This window comes from Salvia splendens, chromosome 22, assembly GCF_004379255.2.
Source record: "Salvia splendens isolate huo1 chromosome 22, SspV2, whole genome shotgun sequence".
In the NCBI taxonomy this organism is placed as follows: Eukaryota; Viridiplantae; Streptophyta; class Magnoliopsida; order Lamiales; family Lamiaceae; genus Salvia; species Salvia splendens.
This window is the reverse complement of record NC_056053.1, coordinates 8,337,807-8,363,169: the sequence shown is the minus strand read 5'-3', so window position 1 is coordinate 8,363,169 and position 25,363 is coordinate 8,337,807. Positions and strand designations below refer to the sequence as shown.

General features: G+C 41.1%; 1 protein-coding gene and 1 pseudogene across 3 annotated transcripts; both read left to right on the top strand.

The window, feature by feature from the left end:
• The first annotated feature begins 1,558 nt into the window (after positions 1 to 1,558).
• Positions 1,559 to 4,702, top strand: LOC121787196 (probable sugar phosphate/phosphate translocator At3g14410). 3 transcript variants are annotated; one of them, XM_042185860.1, is made up of 7 exons: positions 1,559 to 1,802; positions 2,655 to 2,762; positions 2,841 to 2,875; positions 3,201 to 3,313; positions 3,433 to 3,694; positions 3,807 to 4,078; positions 4,261 to 4,702. In XM_042185860.1, exons 1-7 carry the CDS (start codon positions 1,701 to 1,703, stop codon positions 4,377 to 4,379), a joined length of 1,011 nt encoding a protein of 336 aa, XP_042041794.1. In that variant the 5' UTR covers positions 1,559 to 1,700; the 3' UTR covers positions 4,380 to 4,702. The 3 variants fall into 3 exon arrangements, with proteins under 3 accessions (XP_042041794.1, XP_042041795.1, XP_042041796.1); XM_042185861.1 differs by lacking the exon at positions 1,559 to 1,802 and adding an exon at positions 1,813 to 1,916; XM_042185862.1 differs by lacking the exons at positions 1,559 to 1,802; positions 2,655 to 2,762 and having other exon boundaries at positions 2,874 to 2,965.
• Positions 4,703 to 4,900: 198 nt separating this feature from the next.
• The window catches only part of LOC121787197, a 28,287-nt pseudogene continuing 7,824 nt past the window's right edge, over positions 4,901 to 25,363 (top strand).

Here is a 25,363-nt window from a genome sequence, read left to right as displayed (position 1 = left end):
GGCGCGGAGGACTGCACGACGTTAGTTTTTTTTTAATTATGTAATTTTTTTTAATTAATGTACTTTTTAAATTTTATTAATATTAGTGAATTTTCTCGTTTTTGTGGCGTAAATTTAATTCCGTATATTGTGTGATTGTTAATTATTTCATTTTGTATATATTTGTTAATAGTGATGTGGATAGTATTATTAATGTTTCCCGTATATGTCTCGTAAATTAAATTCCGTATTTTGTGTGATTGTTAATTATGTCATTTTATATAATTGTTATTAGTGATGTGGCTATTGATGTGGCTGGGCTATTTATGATGTGGCAGGAGGATTTTTAGTGCTGATGATGTGGCAATGGCTGGGCTATTGCTGGGCTATTCCTATTGTGGATGGCCTAAATAGGTTACTCCTTTTGACAAATCAGTACACGCTGCAATGCACCTAACTAATGCTTTTCACACACAAGTCATGTGACAAATTTGAAAATAATAGCCACCGACCGTGTATGTTAATTATGGGATTATTATACAAAATATTGATTTTCTATTATTAATATAAAAAATTTAAAGCTTGCATAAAAGTTGTACTCCCTCCACGTCTCATATTACTTGAATCGTTTCTTTTCGCCATGTGATTTAAGAAAATTGTGTTTAGTGAGTTAGATAAAATAGATGAGGGAATAAAGTAAGAGAAAGAAGAGAGTAAAATAAAAAATATGTGTGATTAGATGTTTTATTTTTAGCCAAGAAAAGAAATGACTCAAGTAACTTGGGACAACCAAAAAGGAATACGACTCAAGTAACTTGGGACGAAGGGAATATTAGACAACGTCATCAACTTTTTTGTTGGTATAAACGTTTGATCGTTGTTTCATGTTTTGTGCATCACGTAGGGAAAAATTAAAAGTGCTTTAAACATATACTCCCTCTGTCATTTTAAGTGACGCATTTTTCTTTTTGGGATGTCCCACCTGTAAATGATATACTCCTATTTCTTAAAACAGAAACATCATTTTCTTTATATACTTTCCTCTTACTTTATTTTACCCCCACTTAACTCTTCCCTTAGACTAGGACATATGGAGTATGTCAAAATGTATTGAAATAATAACAAAATCATTTTGTATGAATGTTGTAAATACCATATACAACAAGTTACTGACTAATCATGCTATATAGCCAGGCTGTCATGTGATGCAGTGGAATTATACTTATATCACTCCGTCTCACAATAATATGCATTTTTAATTGAACATAAGTTTAATTAACAATTAGTAAAATAAGTGAGAGATGAAAAAAAATAATTGAAATATTATTAAGGAAGAATGAGTTTCACATAATCAATATTTGAAAATGACAGGAATAAAAAGAAAACAGTATATACTCTCGTGAGTATGTGGCACTCGTATCTCTTGGTTGGAAATGAGCAGTTGGTTTGAGTAGCACCCCATGATGACGTGGCATCCTAATCGATAGCTACGTAACCCTTTCTGACGTGGCACAAAGGGTTGTTGACGTCGTCGTTTCGGTGGAGTTCTTCATTTCCTCTCTAATTGGATTGGTAGTCCAGTTAAGACGCCGTTAACTTACAATAAACCTCGCACTCCAACTCAAGCCACTTTCCCCAATCTCACTCCTCCGATTACATTCACCTTCCTCTCCTTCTCCAATTTGATGAAATTCAATCCCTAGCTCTCTCTGTCGGCAGCCATGGCGGATCGGTATACGAATTGGATGAAGGAAGAATTCAAAACATACGCCTACATTCTCATCTACATCGCTCTCTCCAGCGGCCAGATATTCTTCAACAAGGTCCCCTCATTATCACCATTAGCTAACATTTTTATCTCATTTCTGCGCGCGTTTTGCCTGCCTGTGTTTACCGCCACGGTTATTCATGCAAGCATTTTGCCGAACGAGTGGCAGGCATGTCTGGTTGATCTGTTAAAGCTTTAGATCTGTTTAATAAGCTGAGAGTGAAGTGGTGCAAATTTGATTTTAGGTGCTCCGTTTTTGCTGCAAGTTGTCTTCCTCTGTTTGTGATGATCAAGTAATATATGTTGAAGTGATTCACTGCTGGAAGCAGAATCTTCCTTTTTCATGAATAGAAGTTGCAGAATTTAGATAATAAATATGCGAATCAAACTACTGATTTGTACCATAGCAGAAAATAGCTACATGATAGTATTAAAGTGTGAAAATAATTTGCTCAGACAGTTTGACATATGGGGTTAATCTACTTGCATCAATATCAAGTAAGTAGGGAAACTGTTCGGTATATTTCGATGTACTTAGACTTTTAAAAAGAACAGATACTAGTGATATTCGATGATCAAATACTCCTGAGTCATGGTTCATTGGCATCATTGTCATGCCATGCTTCTACTCCTACAAGTATACTCCAGAGTGTTGCATTGCTATTTTATAGCCAATCAGATAAACAATGCACATACTGAATATACTTATAAGCATGCCACTGTTACAATTCTTAGCATGGACAGACATCTCATGTACGGAATACCTTCTGTTGTTGGCTAAATTTTACTGTTTTCTAGGATTTGTTTATATTGGACTGAGAGGAGAAAAATTATGTATATGTTCTGTAGTTTTGCTTGAACATACATTGGTATGTGTAACCTCTTGATCAACCCTTTTCGAATGCAGTGGGTTTTGTCATCAAAGGAAATGAACTTCCCGTATCCCCTTGGATTAACGCTGCTTCACATGGTGTTCTCATCTGCTCTATGTTTTTTCGTTACCAAAGTTCTCAAGGTAATTATTCACAACCGAAGCTTCTTGATTTGGATAGTTCACACTGTATAGTGTTAAAACTCTACTCAATTTTTACAGGTCATGAAAGTTGAGGAAGGGATGACTTTGGATATGTGAGTTCTCTAGATTTTGATGGCTGTGGTACATTTCTTTTTCTCGATTTTGTACAATGTCCAGAACTTCTTCTGTAGTTTTGTGTACAGGTAAAAAACACAGAAATTTATCATTAGAATGAGTAATATGCGAAATAAACAAATCTACAATTTTATTCTTCTAATTATTGTTTTTTTATAATTTGGTACGGAGTATTTGTTTTATATCCTTTGGAAATCCTAAACCTACCTGTCATATTGCATTAATCTTGAAGTCCCATGTTTTACTGTAATACTCCTATGTTCTGTTGAATTCTTCAAACGATGTTCTGCTCTGAATATGCAGATACATATGGTCTGTTGTGCCGATTGGTGCGATGTTTGCAATGACACTTTGGCTTGGGAACACTGCTTACCTCTACATATCGGTTGCATTTGCTCAAATGTTAAAAGCAATAAGTAAGAGAATGTTCATTTAATGGTGTAATAGTAGTTTGATATCAACATAACATATTTTGCAAACAACTTTTATCAATATTCTTCAAGTAATACTGCCTAACACTTGGTTACAACTACAGTGCCAGTTGCTGTATTCATTCTTGGGGTAATAGCAGGACTTGAAGTGATGAATACTAGGATGCTTCTCATAATGTCAGTTATCAGTTTCGGGGTACTCGTAGCATCTTATGGAGAAATAAGTATCAGTTGGATTGGTGTCGTTTACCAAATGGGAGGTGTGGTTGGTGAAGCCCTAAGGCTGATATTCATGGAGATTTTTGTGAAAAGGAAAGGATTAAAACTAAATCCTATTTCCATGATGTACTACGTTAGCCCCTGCAGGCAAGTATTATACTACTATCATGATGATGGAATTTTTTATTTAATATCCCTTTCAATTCTAAATGAGGAATTCTTTCATATTTTTTTAAACATAATTTGGTCAATTGTCCAGTGCTGTTTGCTTGTTAATCCCGTGGATCTTCCTGGAGATGCCTAAGATGGATGCATGGGGCACATGGAGCTTCAAACAACCCCTTATTCTCACACTAAATTCTCTCTGCACTTTTGCACTCAATATTTCGGTGTTTCTCGTCATTTCACATACAAGTGCTTTGACCATTCGTGTGGCTGGTGTTGTCAAGGACTGGGTCGTAGTTCTACTCTCTGCACTCATCTTTGCAGATACGACGTTGACACCTATCAATCTCTTCGGTTATGCTGTTGGTAAGTACAAAAATTTCCATTTTAACTCAATCCACTTTAGTTAAATATTTTGGCATGCATTAATGTTGTCTTCCTCGTAAGTGAAACTATGTTACTCAACACTCATTGTTTGTTTGGTTCACAACTATGTAAACTAATAGGCTCTTTTTCAATTGTGAATGAAAACCAATGTCTTACTGCAGCAATTGCCGGGGTAGTAGCGTACAATAACCACAAGCTGAAGAAAGAAGCTACCCGAGTGTCACCAGCCGAGCCTGCTGAATCAGTCCCGCTAGTTTCAACACCCGACTCAAATAGGTGAGAAACAGGGGAGCGTATGGTCTTTACGAAGTCAGATTTTCGGGCACAGCTACGGCCTTCAGTTCTGGATACATGTCTGTTCGGAACAATGTAAGCTCAGCATGTCTGTGTAGCTAAACCCGGGGTTTAATACAGTGATCATTGTATCATTTGTTTGTTTTTTTAGTCTCAAATCAGTTTTTTTTGCAACATATTGTAATCTGACCACGTGTAAAGTAGAGATATATACACATTCATTTTGTGTTGTGCAGAAAGGTACAACTGCTTTAAAGAAACTTAGCAAACTGCTATGTAGTTTTTTCCTTTTCACCTCCTTCATTTTTAGCTAGATTTTAACTTATCTTCATTTTTTTAATCTCTTATTTGCTACTCAATTATTTAGTCCGACTCCTAATTCTTCAAAATTGAGGCCCAATTCTAATCGTTCAACACATGGAATATAACAATACATGTATTAAATGAAGTTTGCTCACAAATCAAGTTGAATTTGTTCATGTAGATAACATACGACAGGGACTGCATTCTGCATACCACCAACCTAATCTTCAAACACTGTATTATCCTTAATAGGAAAATGACAAAGCATTGGTAGAAAAAATTAGCACACCTCAAATCAAGAAAAAAATGGAATTAATATGTATGCATATGCTAGTATACATTCAAGTTGATTTTTTTTTGGATATTTTTGCTCACTGGATAATGAAGGAAAGGAGTGTGAAACACACAAGAAGGGTGTGGCAAAGACCATCCCATTGATCGGATGTGGTTTGGAATTCTAACCTCCAAAAGCTAATCCTGAATTTTGTGCCACTCCATCCATTCTAGACCACCACTATTTTTCTTGGCTCACTGCCAAGAAAAATTGTACTAGCACTCTCTCTTTGTATTCACTCTGCTCATTTGTCTTCAGCCTTCAGGTTTGCTTCCCACTCTCTGCTTCTTGTTGGTTTCTCTTTGTCACCCAACTTTTGATTTGAAAATCTAGTTAATTTAGTTAAAATATTATTTTAATAACACCTTGCTTGATTAAGGAATCTAGTTACTTCATCTCTATTCTTACACTAATGATGTTCTTAGATTATACTAATATATAGGAAAAGCTATTTTTTAACCAGTTTTGTGAGTTTATTTATTGGTTCCTTATCTATAGTTTCTCTATTGTTATGCTGCGGTTGATTAAAATGTTGGTTTCTGGGGATTACAAGAGATAAAAGCCGGGCGTAATACAACCCAAAAGAAGGAATACAAAAGAGGAAACTGAACTAGAATGAGATTACAAATGTAAAAACGAAACAGTAACCGTGAATAATGTTTGAGCCGAGTCGAGGAGGCCTCTTCCCGCAAGACGAGATACGCCCCGGTAGTGCTCTTCGGTTTGGCGTGTCCTCCCCAAAGGTAAAACGGCTACGTCTCTATTGATGCAGCACCGCAATCAGTAGAACTCCGGCGAACTGAATGTAGGAGAGGACAGAGCTTCGACAGAAAGACAATGCAGAGAGAGAGAGAGCTTATGCTGTAATGCTGTAATGCTTGTGAATGATATATTGTAATGCATGGAGTGGCTAGCCTATTTATAGGCTCAGTCCACTGCTGTGGGTCAACAGCCATGAAGGCTCATCATGGCAGATTTGTAACCGCCGACGGTTACGAGCGTGTGGCAGGAGTGTGCCATCCGTGTGTGGAGCGTGTGGATTTCTCACGTGGCAGCCGTGACTGTGTCTCGCTTGACGACGTGTCAAGCCACTTGGATTGCTGACTCGGCGGTGGTCCAAAAAGAATAGTTTGGGCCAAGCCCCAAGCCCAAAGACCACCCAAAGACCAATTGCCAAGATCCAAGTCCAAGTCCAAGATCAAGATCAAGATCGAGATCGGGATCAGGCCCGGGCTCAAGGCCCGCGGCCCGCGACCGCGAGCGCGGGCACGAGCTCGGCGGCGGCGGCGCGCGCGTGTGCGCGCGTGTAGGCTCTTTCACCCATCTTGGTCCACTATAATTATTAAGTAACATAAAGTCACTTAATTTATACACATTAAAAGATGTGTTAATCCTCCAATGTGGGATAATTAACACTAGTTAATTATTCCCTAAGCTCCAACTTCAAGCTTTAATAAAAGCTAATTATGCCCAACTTTAATCCACTATTTCTCACTCACCGGAAATTGGATTTGAGAAAGTGAATATACTACATTTATCTACGTAAAATGTAGATCGACGCTATGTCATTTAATTTCACAAAATTAAATGTCTCGTCACATTTATTATTTGGTCAAAATCCATTGACCGGGCATATTTAATACCATGATTTCTACAATCCCCCACATGAGTGGAAATAGCCGAATGCATATGCATGCAGACACAAGCTCAACCCTCGAGAGTTATATAAGCATAAGGATAGGTAGTTGTTGACTTTGAACCCTCCATAGTCGACACCATCGGATACACAGGCGGCTTAGTAGCGCGATGCTTTGAACTAATCCCCCACGGTGTGCACCGAGACAATGGTGTTAACGCTTAAACACCTCAACCTCATCCGTTCTCACGTTTTGTGTCCATTGCGGTCTTGGACACCACTTTGGATTCATAAGTGCGTTTTTTATGAAGCGACCACACTTCGCACTTACATAGGTGATTCTTAGTCAAGTACCTTGCCATACTTGGTCTCTTTGAGAATTCCATCTCTTTGAGATCCTTAAGAACCATTAAAAGTCATAGACTTAGCCTTTACCACTAGGCAAGCTCTCCAACACTCTATTGCTCTCTAGGGAATAGATATAGTTGAGTGTTTCTCATGAACTCTCATAGCTTAGTTGTCCCTTTGAACCAAGTTCTTGGGATATCCAGTCATCATGGTTGGGTTACCACTATGATAATTCTTTAGTTTGTGGATTTCAAACCCATTCCCTCTAGCAACTTATTCATTTGATCACGGTTTAACCCTTTGGTTAGCGGATCCGCTAGATTATCTATTGACTTCACATAGTCAATTGTAATCACCCCTGTTGTGATCAAATGTCTCACGGTGTTATGTCGTCGACGTATATGTCGAGACTTACCGTTATAGAAGCCATTGTTTGCCCTTCCAATAGCTGCTTGGCTATCGCAGTGGATCAACACTGGTGGCACTGGCTTAGACCAACATGGAATGTCTTCAAGGAAGTTCTTAAGCCACTCGGCTTCCTCACCAGCCTTATCCAAGGCAATGAACTCCGATTCCATTGTTGATCGGGCTATACAGGTCTGTTTTGTGGATTTCCACGATACAGCACCACCCCCAATAGTAAAGACATATCCACTTGTTGAAAGTGAGTCTCTATTATCGGATATCCAATTGGCATCACAGTACCCTTCAAGTACCGGGGGGTATCTCGAGAAGTGTAGCCCAAGATTTTGAGTGTGTTTTAAATATCTCAAAACCCTCACAAGAGCTCTCCAATGCTCTTTGCTTGGATTGCTCGTGTAACGACTCAACTTGTTCACGACACAAGCAATGTCAGGTCGAGTGCAATTAGTCAAGTACATAATGCACCCGATGACCCGTGCATACTCTTCTTGTGCAACGGGCTCGCCTTTGTTTTTTCTCAAGTGAACGTCGAGTTCAATTGGAGTCTTAACCGGCGCGCCATCATAGGCTTTGAATTTATTCAATATCTTCTCAACATAATGTGATTGTGTTAAGATGATTCCATCATTCGTTCTTAGAATCTTCATTCCAAGAATTACATCGGCTAGACCCATGTCTTTCATGTCAAAGTTTCTCTTTAACATGGCCTTTGTATCGTTAATTACTTGAGTGTTGCTACCCAAGATTAACATATCATCAACGTAGAGACACACTATAACATGACCGTTATTAGTGCTCTTGATGTAGACACATTTATCGCACTCGTTGATTTTAAACCCATTTGATAACATCACATTATCAAACTTCAAGTGCCATTGCAATGGCGCTTGTTTCAATCCATATAGGGACTTTACGAGCTTGCATACCTTTTTCTCTTGTCCAGGTACTACAAACCCTTCGGGTTGTTCCATATAGATTTCATCTTCTAGTTCACCATTTAGAAACGCGGTCTTTACATCCATTTGATGAATCTCAAGATTGTGCAATGCAGCAATAGCGAGAAGCACTCGTATAGATGTAATCCTTGTTACAGGTGAATAGGTATCGAAGAAGTCATGTCCTTCCTTTTGTTTAAAACCCTTTACTACTAATCGGGCTTTATACTTATCAACTGTTCCATCGGCCTTAAACTTTCTTTTAAGAACCCATTTGCATCCTAAAGGTTTAGTACCTTCGGGCAAATCAACCAACACCCATGTGTGGTTTAGCAAAATTGAATCAATTTCGCTTTGAACAGCTTCTCTCCAATGCAGCCCGTCTGGGCCAGCAAAGGCTACTTTTATCGATGTTGGTTCTTCATCCAACATGAAAGCAATGTAGTCAGGACCAAAAGTTTTTGGTGTTCTGACTCTATTACCACGTCTTAGTATTGTATCTTTTGGATCGGTCCTTGCACGCTTGCGCGATTCAGGTTCCGCATCTGCTGATTTAGAACTAGTGGCTTCTTCTTCCACTTGTTTAGAACTAGTGGCTTCTTCAATTCTTGTCTCAGAATTGGTTGAGACTTTTTCCTTGTCTTTGCAAGGAAATGTATTTTCGAGAAATACAACATTCCTCGACTCAATTGTTGTTCCTAATGTGATAGTTAATATTTCAGACTTGTGAACAACAAATCGATATGCACTACTGTTAAGTGCATATCCAATGAAGATGCAATCAACCGTCTTAGGTCCGATTGTAACTTCTTTGGGCGGAGGAACCATCACCTTTGCCAAACACCCCCACACTTTGAGGTATTTGTAGGATGGCTTCCTTCCCTTCCACAACTCATAAGGAGTGACATCTTTTCCTTTGAGATGGATCTTATTCAAGATATAGTTGGCTGTCAAAACAGCTTCCCCCCACATGTTATGTGGTAATCCTGAAGTCAGAAGCAGTGCATTCATCATCTCTTTTAGAGTTCGATTTTTGCGTTTTGCAACACCATTAGATTGTGGTGAATATGGTGCAGTCGTTTGATGGATTATACCACTTTCGTTGCATAATTCCTTAAATGGGGCTACATATTCGCCTCCTCTATCACTTCGAATCGATTTGATTTTACAACCAAGTTGATTCTCAACTTCGTTCTTATAATTTTTGAACGCTTCTATTGCTTCATCTTTACTTCTTAAAAGATAAATGTAGCAATACCTTGTGCAATCATCTATGAAAGTGATAAAGTACTTTTTACCACCTCTAGTTTGCACCATCTTTAAATCACATACGTCCGTGTGAATTAATTCAAGGGGTTTTGTGCTTCGTTCAACCGAGTGAAACGACAACTTAGTTATTTTTGCTTCAAGACAAATTTCACATTTATCTTGGATATCCAATTCATTAGCCTTTAGTAAATCTAAATTTACTAATCTTTTAATGGCTTTTGAATTTACATGTCCCAATCTACAATGCCACAAATTTGAAGACTCGGTCAAATAAGAGGAAGTAGATGATTTATTATTATTAGCCAATGGCTTTGGAACACGCAGTGTTGCTACACTAAGCTTGAAAAGTCCGTCGGTTACATAACCTTTTCCGAGGGATTTTCCAAACTTATACAATGCAAACCTATCGGATTCAAATACAAGTTTAAAACCCTTATTCACTAGTATTGATCCTGAAACTAGGTTCTTCCGGATGTCCGGAACGTGCAGCGCATCCTTCAAGGTGATTGAGACGCCAGACGTCATCTTGATGATTACATCACCAACTCCGAGGACTTCAGACGAGGCTTGATTCCCCATGTTTATCTTTCTCCCTTCAACGTTGTTGTAGGTGGAGAACATGCTCCTATCTGCGCAAACATGTGCAGTAGCGCCGGTATCAATATACCAGCCACCCTTGTTGTTGTTAACAAGGTTGACCTCTTCGTGACCACAGCAATGAGGTCGTTTTCATCCCAGTCCTTGAACTCCTTCTCAACGACGTGGGCAGCCGGCTTCTTCTTCTTGCTGCGGCAGTCTTTTGCAAAGTGGCCTTGTTTGCCACATTTGTAGCAGTCGCCTTCAAACTTCTTTGAAGGCTGCTTTCCCTTCCATTTGTCGTTTGGACGGTTTGGGCGAGGGCGTTTGTTGGAGGGACCGCCCCGCTCCAACAGGTTGGCTTTGGCTTCATTTGGGGTGAAGCCCTTAGCCTATTGATCACTTTTGCGCACGTCGGCCTCAATGCGCAACTTCACGATCAAGTCTTCAAGGGTCATCTGCTTTCGCTTGTGCTTGAGATAACTCTTGAAGTCCTTCCAACTTGGAGGGAGGTTGTCAATGATCGTGCACCTTAGGAACTTATCGGGCAAGGTCATCCCTTCAGCCACTAAGGAGTGGATGATCATTTGGAGCTCTTGGACTTGCTCCATGATGGGTCGAGAGTCGACCATTTTGTAGTCCATAAACTTGGATGCTACAACCTGTTCAGTCCCTGCAGCATTGTCTATGCTATATTTCTTCTCTAGGCTCTCCCACATTTGTTTAGATGTGGTTACATTGGAGTATACATTATAAAGGCTATCATCTAATGCACTTAAAATAAAGTTTTTACATAGATAATCCCCTTTTCTCCAAGCCTCATAGTCCGCCATGACTTCGAGCCTAGTCTCTTGGTCGCTTGGCGCGGGCGGCTCGTTCTCCGTGAGGAAGTTGGCGACGCCCAATGTTGTCAAGTAGAACAACATCTTTTGGTACCACCGCTTGAAGTCAGATCCTCCAAACTTTGGTGGTTTCTCGGCAGGTGGCATCATTCTTGGTGCCAAAGGTGCCGCAGTTGGTCCTTGGAAGGAACCAATTCCGTTGCCCCCGAAGGAGCCAACAACGTGGTTGGGCATAGAGCCCCCACCATTCACGTTAAGCATAGAGCCCGCCATGAACGTACTATCCCCGAAGGGACTAGCACTCGCATGAGACCCGAAGGCCCCAGCATTCGTGTGAGGCCCGAAAGCCCCAACACTCGATCCATTAAAGGATCCGAAGGAACCACTAAAAGTGGAACCAACCGATCCACTCGAGGTGGATCCACCAGTGAGCCCAAGGGGGTTAACGAACTCCCAAGGGGTTGTTGATGAAGAGGGATAGTGCCCGGGAGTGGGCATCATCGTCGGAATTGACGATGTATTGACCGGTCCAGTGGTCGCCATGGTGGAGGGAATGGCGGCGGTGGTGGCGGCAGCAGTGGTGTTAGATTCAGTCGACATCTCCAGCAAAGGTTTTAATTGTTTCGAAAGTTTAGTTCAGTTTAGGAGGTCCAAATCCCTTCAAAGGCAAGTTATCTCGTCTTGCGATTGTTGGTTTCTGGGGATTACAAGAGATAAAAGCCGGGCGTAATACAACCCAAAAGAAGGAATACAAAAGAGGAAACTGAACTAGAATGAGATTACAAATGTAAAAACGAAACAGTAACCGTGAATAATGTTTGAGCCGAGTCGAGGAGGCCTCTTCCCGCAAGACGAGATACGCCCCGGTAGTGCTCTTCGGTTTGGCGTGTCGTCCCCAAAGGTAAAACGGCTACGTCTCTACGTCTCTATTGATGCAGCACCGCAATCAGTAGAGCTCCGGCGAACTGGATGTAGGAGAAGGCAGAGCTTCGACAGAAAGACAATGCAGAGAGAGAGCTTATGCTGTAATGCTTGTGAATGATATATTGTAATGCATGGAGTGGCTAGCCTACTTATAGGCTCAGTCCACTACTGTGGGTCAACAGCCATGAAGGTAACCGCCGACGGTGCAGGAGTGTGCCATCCGTGTGTGGAGCGTGTGGATTTCTCACGTGGCAGCCGTGACTGTGCCTCGCTTGACGACGTGTCAAGCCACTTGGATTGCTGACTCGGCGGTGGTCCAAAAAGAATAGTTTGGGCCAAGCCCCAAGCCCAAAGACCACCCAAAGACTAATTGCCAAGATCCAAGTCCAAGTCCAAGTCCAAGATCGAGATCGGGATCGGGATCAGGATCGGGCCCAGGCCCGGGCCCGAGGCCCGCGGCCCGCGGCCCGCGAGCGCGAGCACGAGCACGGGCACGGGCACGGGCTCGGGCGGGCGGGCGGCGCCGGCGGCGGCGCGCGCGCGTGTGGGCTCTTTCACCCATCTTGGTCCACTATAATTATTAAGTAACATAAAGTCACTTAATTTATACACATTAAAAGATGTGTTAATCCTCCAATGTGGGATAACTAACACTAGTTAATTATTCCCTAAGCTCCAACTCCAAGCTTTAATAAAAACTAATTATGCCCAACTTTAATCCACTATTTCTCACTCACCGGAAATCGGATTTGAGAAAGTGAATATACTACATTTATCTACGTAAAATGTAGATCGACGCTATGTCATTTAATTTCACAAAATTAAATGTCTCATCACATTTATTATTTGGTCAAAATCCATTGACCGGGCATATTTAATACCATGATTTCTACATAAAAAACACTATATATGATCTCTGTCTAGACTGAAATTCGATTATCACACATTTGTATTTATTGGTTTCCTATTATATCAATCATGATCAAAGGGAGAGAAGTTTTGATAAACCAAGTGCATAGATGGGTGAGATCACAAACGTATCCGAGTACCAGGCTATTGCCAAGGAAAAATTGCCAAAAATGGCGTACGATTACTATGCTTCGGGCACAGAGGACCAATGGACTCTCGCCGAGAACAGAAACGCGTTTTCAAGGATTCTGTAAGTTGCTTAAGAATGATGTCGGAAGAGCATGATTATTCGTGTTCTGATGACATCTCCAAACCGTATGCAGGTTTAGGCCCCGGATTCTGATTGATGTGAGCAAGATTGACATGACTACCACTGTTTTGGGCTTCAAGATCTCCATGCCTATCATGATTGCCCCGACTGCTTTCCAGAAAATAGCTCACCCTGAAGGTGAGCAACGCACGTCCCACAGAGCCTTATGGACAGGGCCGTACTAATCTTTTTGTTCATAGAATTTCATCCCTAGACGAGTTATCTACCCTATCAAACATGGCCTTAATCTGTTGTGAAAAGAATCCTTGAGAAAAGCAGTTACTTATTAATGAGTTTTTGATATTGACCGTCATCGCCCTTGGCAGGTTTATCGACGTGGCAGTCGGAAGGTAGCAAACTATGGTCAGGCAGCCAGCCAGCTGGAAGGGGAAAAGGAAGCGTGAGAATTGGAAGAGAGATTCTGCATTATCTTTTTATTATTTGATAAAAGATTTGATATTATCTTTAGATTGGTTATTATTCTTAGTTTAGATTTGATCGTATCTTTTAATTATTAGATGGAGTCTTTGTAATCCTATAAATATCGCCTTGTATGATACAAGAGATATCAACTAGGAAAATATATTGTGGACGGATTTATTCCGCGGCCTCGAAAGAGGATTTTGCTACTGCGTTTATATATTGAGTCATTCAGTTCTTCCATCAAACACCTTGCCCGCGTTCAATTTCTTTGTGCCAATCGAGTCTGACGCTTTCACTCCTTATCAATTGTTGCATGAACATGCTTCAGAATCATGGTAACACTCGCTCGACGGAATCTAGGATTGACGGTTTGGAGAAAGCAGTGGAAGGGCTCATGTCGTCACTCGACGATCGTATCTCCAAGTGTTTGGATGTAAGATGGGCTCTCTGTTGGATATCAAGCTGGAGCCTTTGTTTAAGAAATTCCAAAAGAGTCGGGGATTCCGGAGGATCACACACTCCGCCTCACGTTGACTCCACAGATACAGCAGAACAGCAGCACACAGATTCTGCCACACTTGGCCCTGTTGTGGTTGCAGCCTCTGGTCAACCTCCTTCCAACTCGCCTATGGCCCTTCCATCGTATGATGGAATCGATGCGCTGGGATGGTTAGCACGGGCCGACCAGTTCTTTATGGTGAACAAGACCCCTGATGGGCAGCGGCTGCCTTGACATCGCCATCATCGCCCTTGCTGGGCCTGCCCTGCCATGGTTTCAAATTCTGCGGCGCCGTCGCCCGTCTATTTGTTGGGAACAGTTTGCATCTGAATTGTTACAACGTTTTGGTGACGACAACGCTCGTAACAGTTACGAGGCGTTTAGTGCTACTAAGCATAGGGGTGCACTCTCAGATTATATTAGGGAGTCCGAATCAAAGCTCGCTCAACTTCCCGATCTCACAGATATACAATATATGGGTTTCTTCCTTGCAAATCTCAAACCGCAGCTCCGCGCTCAGCTCCAGGACCTGAGTATCCACACTTACTCAGATCCTGTCCACCTGGCCAAGCGATCACCTGCATCCTATACTAATAAATCTTCGTCAGGTACTTCCTTTACTCATCCTATTGTGACTCACCACTCATCTTCACCAGTGCAAGGCCCTTCACACCATCAACAAGCACAACATTCTTCGACCTCGGCAACCTCAAGAGGCCGCGGGCCGAATCGTTTCCTCAACATGTCCTCAGATGAGTATTAGAAGCATCTTGCCACTAGGACGTGCTTTAAGTGTGGTCAATGGTACAACCCCTACCCATCGCTGCCCACCTAAAACATTGCAGGTTATTGTGGGCAACGATGATGAGGATGATTCGGATGGGGAGTTCATGACGGAGGAGACTCCAACTGTCATTCCCGAGGGCCTTGACTCGGCTGTTCTTCAGAATCTACAGTTCTCGGAATTATCTTCTAAAGGATTCGACAGCCCTCAAACAATGAAGATGTTGGGTTTTATTGGCCAGGTTCATGTCACCATGATGATCGATAGTGGAGCGAGTCATTGTTTCATGTCAGAGCATGTATCACATCGTTTGGGCCTTCATGTCTCACCCACAGCCCCTTTCTCAGTGCGCCTTGGAGATGGTTCAAAAGTCAGAAGTGGGGGATTCTGCCCTAACATATCACTACAATTAGCATCGGAGGTATTTGTATTGTCGTGTTATGTATTTCCATTGAGGGGTGTGGATATTGTTTTGGGAGTTTCCTGGCTGGCTTCACTAGGGGATGTCAAAGCTAATTGGCGCTCCATGACGATGGAGTTCATGTTCGCGGCGCGTGCCATCATCCTTCAAGATCCCTGTTAGGGTTTTGTATACTAGAAATCACATTTTCGAGTGATTGAATACTGTAAAACTATATATATTCTTTTCCAATGAATACAACAGATTAATTTTGTTATAATGTTGTTATGTTTTACATTTAATGGATGTTTATTGCATATTTAAATGTATAAGCGAACGTAACAAAATCTAGGTCTTTGTTTTAGTAGACCGGTTGTAGGCGTCGTCCACTTTAAGGTAACACGGTCAGTTCTGAACAAAGAAAAATAAGAATTTCACAACCTAGATAGGCCTAGACTACCTATCGCGAAAGGTTGCAATGTCAGTCTGATTATTTCTAAGCCTTATTGAAATAAGATGACGTTGGTGTGGTATAGCACTGAATTTGATCTAAACGGCAAGACGAGTCTTTATGTTATCTACTGAAAGACGAGGTCTTGATAATTAATTTCTTAATCAATGTACGTTAGCATTGAGCATACGATATTGATTATAGGGCTGACAATTTTTGACACGACACGAACCGGCACGAAATTAATGGGTTTGAGTCAGAGCTTATTGGGTTCGTGTCCTTATCTGGTCGACCCGTTAAGGACACGAAAATTTTGTGTCGTGTTCGTGTCGTGTTCGTGTCAGGTTCGTGTTATCCGTTAACAAAACGTGTTCGTGTCGTATTCGTGTAGGGTTCGTGATATCCGTTAACAAATAATATTTTAATATTATTAATTCTTATTATTTTCATTTTTCAATATTTATTAAATTGACTCTCATAGTCTCATATGGTCGTATCTCATTTAAATCATTTAAATATTTAATCACTTTCCAATACGTATTGTTATCGTGTCGTGTTGACCCGAAGTGGTTCGTGTCGTTAATGGGTTCATGTCGTGTTCGTGTCTGAGGGTAGCGGGTCGTGTTTGTGTTCGTGTTTGGGGTTTTCTTAACAGGTCGTGTTCGTGTTTGTTGTTATCGTGTTCGTGTCGTTATCGTGTCGACACGATAACGACCCGACATGCACGATTTGCCACCCTAATTGATTATGTACTACTTTGACTTACCAATAGATGCTAGTTTTTCGTAACCCAACGATCCTGGTATCTTGGGTAGTGGCGATTAATATCTAGCGGTGCTAGGATTGCTATTATATTGAATCGTGTGCGAGGTGAGTCTCGTTTGATAACATCCACAAGAGGAGCTCGAAACAAGGTTTTATTATTCGGAACCTAGCTAGTTGGAGTTTGATCACTCTATGAATAATAAATAAGCGTTTCTTGCTAAGTCCATTCTTGGAGTTTATAATATGTTAATTAATTAAGTCCATAGCAGACATTGATTAATTAATGGATGTTTCTATCTTAAGCACAGGAAATAAATGACAATCAAATAGAAACCCAGAATACTTGTAATTTCGGATTTGGATGGGCAGTGCAATATTACTTCTTTAGTGGCTGATTGTAATATTCCAATATAAGCTCATATTAAATTGTGGGTTCAATTTAATTAGTAAAAAACTAATTGAGGGAGACCATATCCAAACTCCTCCTTAGATCCCTGACTGGGCCTAATATGTGACTTAATATAAATAGAAGAATAAAGGAGACAGAAAATACACTTGTTTTATTTTACAATTTTCGTCCCCCTATTTCAAGGAGAGGAACGATTTTTGCTCTCCTTCGGTAAGCAGGATTCTGTCTTCTTTATTTAAATCTTAGTATTCTGGTGAGATTTGTCCACACAAATATCAGATTACAGTCCGGGATACCAGTCAGAAGATCTGAGGTCGAGTACTCAAGATCTTCACGTGGAGAAGAGCAAAGCCATCTTCGATTCTTAAGTGAATCAACGAGGTAAATTGGCTAACTCCGTAGCAAGCATGTTTTAGGGATTATTTGTGCTAAAGCATATTTAAATTCAAGTTGTGAGCATGATACATGTGAGAATTACGCGAATAGAGTTTATCTAAATAATCTGCTAAATAGATCAGTTTTTATGTGATCCGTTAGAACGCACGCTTCCGCAGCAAACCCCTTCAATTGGTATCAGAGCCAGTCTTTGGCTCTGATTATTTGGATTTAAATTTCATGAAATTCATGTATGCATGTGTTATTTTATTACAAAGGATGTTCTTGTTGTTTCTTTTTGTTTATATTTTATGCATGTTGAACTCAAGAACTATCGAATAAAACAACTTGAATTATTCGTTCGCACCATGCGCGATCGAGAAAGGGTCATCGATTGAGTGGGAGCCCGGGGCTCATGATCACATGGCGACGAGCAGACAAGCGTGGGGTTGTGCGCGCCACCGGCTGAGACCGCGCGCCCAGACGTAACCCGCGTCGAGGTCGACAAGGTGGCTGTCGCGGTGCGGCGATTCAACCGAGAATCCGCCGAGACACCGAGAAGCCGAGAGCTACAACCCTAGGCGGAAGGTCCGAGACGTAGCTCCAAGCTACTGGCTGAGACGTGCATGCCTCACAGCGCAACGTGTGCCGGAGACGGCGAGTCTCGGATGGTTGAGACGGGCGAGTCTCGGATGGTTGAGACGGGCGATCGCCGCTGGCCGAGAGGAGTCGCGCCACCGTGCGATCTCCTGGCCGAGATGCTGGCGCCAACCGACGAGCCAGGTGGCCGAGAGCAGGCGCGCCACCACGCGTCCTGCTGGCTGAGTACTCGCGACGCCCGACGAGCCAGGCGGCCGAGACGCAGGCGTGCGACACGCGCGCTGCTGGCCGAGATGCCGTGCGCGTCGTGATCCGACGACGAACTCGTCGGATCTTCATCGTTCATCGTTATTTTAATGATTATTTAATTTTTAATTAAAAGATATTATTAAAATATTATTATTTAATGGAAATAAAATATTTTGGGAAGATTTCCCTATATTTTAGGAATATTTATATTATTATCCTTATCTATGGAAATAAATAATATTATTTTGATTCCTAGAGGATATGGACAAGAATAATTTAAGAATTTCCTAATATTTATATATCTAGAATCCTAATAAGGATATATATGTAAGAACACATTAAATAATAAAAATATCTCTTCCTAATCTTGAACATGGAAATAATTTGAATTTAATTTTTCATGTCTTATTAAGAATTAAATAACTTGTTTATTTTAGATATATTTTATAGTAGACATGGATAAGAATTAAATTCTAGAACAATGGTTTCCTAAAGGAAGATACCAAAGTAAATGAAAGATTTAATTATCCAGCAAATTAAATACCAACAAAATTTAATCAAGCCTTAGTTTGCCTCAAGGCTTAGGATAATTAAAGGAAAAACCATAACTCAAATATCTAAGCTATAATTACGAACTTAATGTTTGTATATGGTCTCCATCAATTGGTCTGCAATTTATGAAGCTTATTTCCAATATTATCGCCACCCATTATGTGGGGACAATAATCCTACGAAATAGCAAGTTCACTAGGGCGAACTTCTCAAAGATAAATAGTATGAACTAGAATGTGGTTTCCAACATTATCGCCACCCATTATGTGGGGACAATAATCCTAAGAAACTACGAGATTCAGAAGTTCACACAGGATTTATGAGATAGCTTGATCTTGTTAGCAGCACATGAGCATTGTTATGAGAGTGTGTTGTAGAAATGAGACTCTGTAATGCTAAATTTGGTGGTCTTGCTTAGGCAACATTAGGTGGCCATGCCATTATATGGTCTCTGGACTATTCATCGGTGTTGTGACCAGTAAAATTGTAGAGTTTTAATGCGTATTGACTTCTTATTGAAGGTACAAAATTTTAATTTTACAGTTCTAAGATTTTGAAAAGTTTTATGGTTAATCTGATCTAACTTCTTACATAAATTTATGACAAATAGTAAATACTTTGTTTTGCATTGCAAATCAAATCGTCAAGATGTCATTCAATTCTTAAAGAAAACAAACTCGAGGGCCAAAATTACATAGAATGGAAACAAAACTTGGACATCGTTCTTACAGCAGAATAGTACAGCTTTGTACTCACAACCCCGCGACCTCCAGTGCCGCCGGCTAATGCTGCGGCAGGAGTCAGAGATGCACACAGACGGTGGCATAAGGCGAATGAGATGGCTAAGTGCTACATGTTGGCTTCTATGTCTTCAGTACTCAAGCATCAGCATTCTGCCATGGAGACGGCCGCCGAGATCATGCAGAATCTCAAGAATCTTTTTGGTACTCAGAATCGAACGGCTAAGTCTCAAGCCTTTCGGAGTATCATGTCGAGGACAATGAAGGAAGGCTCGTCAGTGAGGGACCATGTCCTCGAGATGATGGGCCACCTCAACCAAATTGAGGTTTTGGGACGTACGATCGATCTCGAGTCCCAAGTAACAATCATCCTTCAAAGTCTTCCTCCTAGCTTCCTGCAGTTCAAGCTCAATTTCGAGATGAACAAAAAGAATCACACCTTGGCGGAACTGTTAACTGAACTTCAGTCAGCAGAGGACCTTATGGTTCAGGCTAAGGCGACCATGATGACTTTGGGGCCTCGTTCCTTTGGCTATAGGCCTGGCGTAGGAAAGAAGTCGACACTGAACTCAGGAGCGGCCAAGATGGCTAAGGGAAAGAAGAAGAAGAGGGCAAACAAGAAGCCCATGGGGAAGTGTTTCAAGTGTGGTGAGAAGGGGCATTGGAAGCCAGACTGTCCTAAAAGGGCAAGGCTACAGGTATGCCCCAAGCTCTAGTAGTCGAGTCTTGTTTGACTTCGACATCTACTTGCACTTGGGTTATTGACACAGGAGCGACTGATCATATTTGTTTTGATCCTAACTTAATGTAGGTGACAAGACGGCTACATGATCGTGAGATCAAAGTCCAGCTGGGCGACACTACAAAAGTGGCGGCCGTTGCAGTGAGAGACATTTATTTGCATTTTAGTAGTGATAGAATTTTAATTTTGAAGAATGTTTTTATTGATACCTTCTTCTAGAAGAAATTTAGTTTCAGTTTCTAAATTGGTTTATGATGGATATTCGATTTCTTTTAATGACAATTGCGTTACTAAGAAAGATGGTTCTTATATCTGTCGTGGTATCATGGAAAACAATCTGTACACAATCACATCTACACAATTTAATAATCGCAAATCAGAATTCAATACAACATCAAAAAATTTAAAGAAACGAAAAAAAGAACCTTCAAGTTCAATGAATGAAACGTACTTATGGCACCTTAGACTTGATCATTCCAATGAAAGGAGGATCCATTCTCTTGTGGAACAAGATCTTATTAAAGGTCTAGATGAGGAACCTTTTCATAAGTGTGAGTCATGCTTAGAAGGCAAGATAACCAGGAGGCCTTTTCAGGCTAAGGGTAATAGGGCCAAGGAAGTACTTGAGCTCGTTCATACCGATGTGTGTGGACCAATGTCTACCGAGGAAAGATGTGGTTTTTGATATTTCATCACTTTTATTGATGACTTCTCGAGGATTGGATATGTCTATTTGATGCGCCACACGTCAAAATCCTTTGACAAGTTCAAAGACTTTAAGGCTTATGTGGATACGTATCATGGAAAGAGTATCAAATGCCTGCGATCTAATCGCGGAGGCGAGTACCTCAGTGATGAGTTTTTGGACTACTTATCGGAGTCGAGAATTGAATCCCAACTGGCTGCGCCGGGCACGCCCCAGCAGAACGGCGTGGCTGAAATAAGGAACAAGACCTTGTTAAGCATGGTCCGGTCGATGATGAGTTATGCACGGCTACCTATTTCGTTTTGGGGACATGCCTTGCTTTCTGCAAGCCATATTTTAGACAACTTACCGTCAAAATCCGTGCCTACTACTCTTATGAGTTGTGGACTGGGCGCAAGCCCAATCTAGCACATCTCAAGATTTGGGGTTGCCCGACTCATGTATTGGAAAAGGATCCAACTAAGCTAGGATCAAGGACAGAAGTATGTTTGTTTATAGGGTACCCTAGAGGATCGAAATCTTATGAATTATTTAGTCTCCGAGACAAGAAAGTCACTGTGAGTACTCACGCGACATTCATAGAGGAAGACTATGTAATGAATCATAAACCCAGCAGTGAAGTGGCTCTAGATGAGCTAACTTCAGTCACAAGTTCCATTAACCAAGAACCCGTACCTAGTGTACAAACAATTCCAGAAACTTCAACTTCTACTCCAAGCATTGTAGTGCCGCGCCGCAGTGGGAGGGTCTCTCATAAGCCCGATAGATACATTGGTTTGGGGGAATCTATGGATCACTCCTCGGACAGCAATGTATTAGATCCCTGGAACTTAGTAGAGGCACTGGCAGATGTCGATCATTGCGAATGGGTGAAAGCAATGGATTCCGAACTACAATCTATGATAGACAAAGACGTCTACGATTTGTCCGTCCTACCCAAGGCTGTACTGCCATTGGGAGCAAGTGGATATACAAACGTAAAAGTGGACCCGATGGACGAGTTAAAGTCTTTAAGGCAAGACTAGTGGCGAAGGGGTATACCCAAAAGGAAGTTGTCGACTATGACAAGACTTTCTCCCCGGTGGCCACGCTCAAATCGATCCGGATACTATTGTCTATAGCAGCTTATATGGATTGGGATGTATGGCAAATGGACGTTAAGACTGCGTTCCTCAACGGCAGTCTTGAGGAGACCATCTACATGGAACAACCCGAGGGATATGCCATAAAGGGCAAGGAACACATGGTTTGGAAGCTTAAGAAGGCTATTTATGGCCTTAAGCAAGCATCTAGATCATGGAACCAGTGTTTCGATCAAACTGTTCGCAAGTTTGGATTCGAAAAATGCCCAAATGAAAGCTGCGTGTATAAGAAGATTGAAAAAGGGAATGTTGTGTTCTTAGTTTTATATGTAGATTACATTCTTCTAATTGGAAACAATAAAAAGATGTCGTCATCAGTAAGAACTTGGTTGTCAACTAGTTCGAGATGAAGGATATGGGAGACGCGGGACACATCCTCGGTATCAAGGTTCTTCGGAATCGAGAAAAGAAGATGTTGTGCTTATCTCAAGAACCTTACATCAACACAGTACTTAGTCGCTTTAGCATGCAGGACGCCAAGAAAGGTTTCTAACCTTTTAGACATGGCATCCATCTATCTCAAGAGATGTGCCCGAAAACGCCGTCTAGGATACAAGAAATGAGAAGGATTCCATATGCTTCGGCAGTTGGAAGTCTCATGTATGCTATGCTTTGTACGAGACCTGATATTTGCTTTGTTGTTGGCATGGTGGCAAGATATCAGTCGAATCCGGGCCAAGGACATTGGACTGCCGTAAAGAACATACTCATGTACCTTAAACGGACTAAGGACTATGCTCTAGTTTACAATGCAGTCGAGCACTGTCCTTTGGGATATACTGACTCAGACTTTCAAGCTGATCAGGACTTGAGAAAATCTACTTCATGATATGTGTTTACCTTAGGATGTGGAGCCGTAATTTAGAAGAGTATGAAACAGAAATGCATCGCGGACTCGACCATGGAAGCCGAGTATGTGGCCGCTTCGGAGGCTGCTAAAGAGGCAGTATGGTTCAAGTACTTCCTTATGGATTTAGTGCAAACTTGAAAGAACCAAGACTTTACAAAGTGAGCAAACATATAGAGCGGAAGTATCATATCATTAGAGATATAGTGCAGAGATGAGACATACAAGTGATCAAGATTGCGCCATAGAACAACCTGGCAGATCCTTTTACGAAGGTATTGGCGGTGAAACCGTTCGAATGCCACGTTGAAGGGATGTGAGTTCGACTCATTCAAGACCTCAACTCACTTTCAATATAAGTGGGGGAAATTTTAAGACGTGTGCACTACCATTTTGTATACTCGAAAGCTATTTTGAGTATAAGTGAGAGACTGTTAGGGTTTTGTATACTAGAAATCACCTTTAGAGTGATTGAATGCTGTAAAACTCTATATATTATTTTCCAATGAATGCAACAGATTAATTTTGTTATAATGTTGTTATGTATTACATTTAATGGATGTTTAATACATATTTAAATGTATAAGAAAACATAACAAAGTCTAAGTCTTTGTTTTAGTAGACCGGTTGTGGGCGTCATCCACTTTAAGGTAACACGGTCAGTTCTGAACAAAGAAAAATATTAATTTCACAACCTAGATAGACCTACACTACCTATCGTGAAAGGTTGCAATGGCAGTCCGATTATTTCTAAGCCTTATTGAAATAAGATGACGTTGATGTGGTATAGCACTGAATTGGATCTAAACGGAAAGACGAGTCTTTATGCTATCTACTGAAAGACGAGGTCTTGATAATTAATTTCTTAATCAATGTACGTTAGCATTGAGCATATGATATTGATTATCTACTACTTTGACTTACCAATAGGTGTGGGTTTTTCGTAACCCAATGATCCTAGTATCTTGGGTAGTGGCGATTAATATCAAGCGGTGCTAGGATTGCTATTATATTGAATCGTGCGCGAGGTGAGTCTCGTTTGATAACATCCACAAGAGGAGCTCGAAACAAGGTTTTATTATTCGGAACCTAGCTAGTTGGATTTGATTACTCTATGAATAATAAATAAGCGTCTCTTGCTAAGTCCACTCTTGGAGTTTATAATATGTTAATTAATTAAGTCCATAACAGACATCGATTAATTAATGGATATTTCTATCTTAAGCGTGAGAAATAAATGACAATCAAATGGAAAACCGGAATACTTATAATTTCAGATTTGGATGAGCAGTGCAATATTACTTCTTTAGTGGTAGATTGTAATATTCCAATATAAGCCCATATTAAATTGTGGGTTGAATTTAATTAGTAAAAAGCTAATTGGGGGAGGTCATATCCAAATTCTTCCTTAGATCACTGACTGGGCCCAATATGTGACTTAATATAAATATGAGAATAAAGGAGACAGAAAACACACTTGTTTTATTTTACAATTTTCATCCCCCTCTATTCCAAGGAGAGGAACGATTTTTGCTCTCCTTCCGTAAGAAGGAATCTGTCTTTTTTATTTAAGTCCTAGTATTCTGGTGAGATTTTCCCACACAAATATCAGATTACAGTCCGGGATACCAGTCAGAAGATCCGAGGTCGAATACTCAAGATCTTCACGTGGAGAAGACGCAAGCCATCTTCGATTATTAAGTGAATCAACGAGGTAAATTGGCTAACTCCGTAGCAAGCATGTTTTAGGGATTATTTGTGCTAAAGCATGTTTAAATTCAAGTTGTGAGCATGATACATGTGAGAATTACACAAATATAGTTTATCTAAATAATCTGCTAAATAGATCAGTTTTTATGTGATATGTTAGAACCCACGCTTCCGCAGCAAACCCCTTCAATCCCACCCTCACTCAACGCGTCTGTTCCCAACACGAGCTTCAGTTGTTGGGGAACTCGGCAGATGGTTGGCTCCTCTGGCCACTTGAAGGAGATACACTCACAACACCCTTTGGGATATCTGATACACTTTCGACCGCAGCCCAACACCAACTCATCAACGTGATGCAGGCTTTCCCTTCGGTGTTCTCTGCTTCCTCATCCCTTCCCCCCCCTATCGAGCCACCGATCACCGAATAGTCTTGCAACCCGGCACACAACCCATATCAGTCCGACCCTATCGCTACATTTATATGCAAAAGGATGAGATGGAGCGCCTCGTGGCTGAGATGTTATCTGGTGGGATTATTCAGCCTAGTGTCAGCCCTTATTCGAGCCCAGTTTTGTTGGTTCGCAAGAAGGATGGGTCTTGGCGATTTTGTGTAGATTATCGAGAACTCAACAAGAAAACAGTGCCAGATAAGTATCCTATACCCATTATTCAAGAACTTTTGGATGAATTACATGGTTCTCATTGGTTTAGTAAGTTGGACTTGAGAGCTGGTTACCATCAGATTCGAGTGGTCTAACTAGATGTGC

Coding starts and splice junctions, on each gene's coding strand:
- LOC121787196 (XM_042185860.1), top strand. CDS start 1,701: ATGGCGGATCGGTATACGAATTGGATGAAGGAAGAATTCAAAACATAC. Junction 1,803..2,654: donor GCCAGATATTCTTCAACAAG/GTCCCCTCATTA, acceptor TTTCGAATGCAG/TGGGTTTTGTCATCAAAGGA. Junction 2,876..3,200: donor GAAGGGATGACTTTGGATAT/GTGAGTTCTCTA, acceptor CTGAATATGCAG/ATACATATGGTCTGTTGTGC.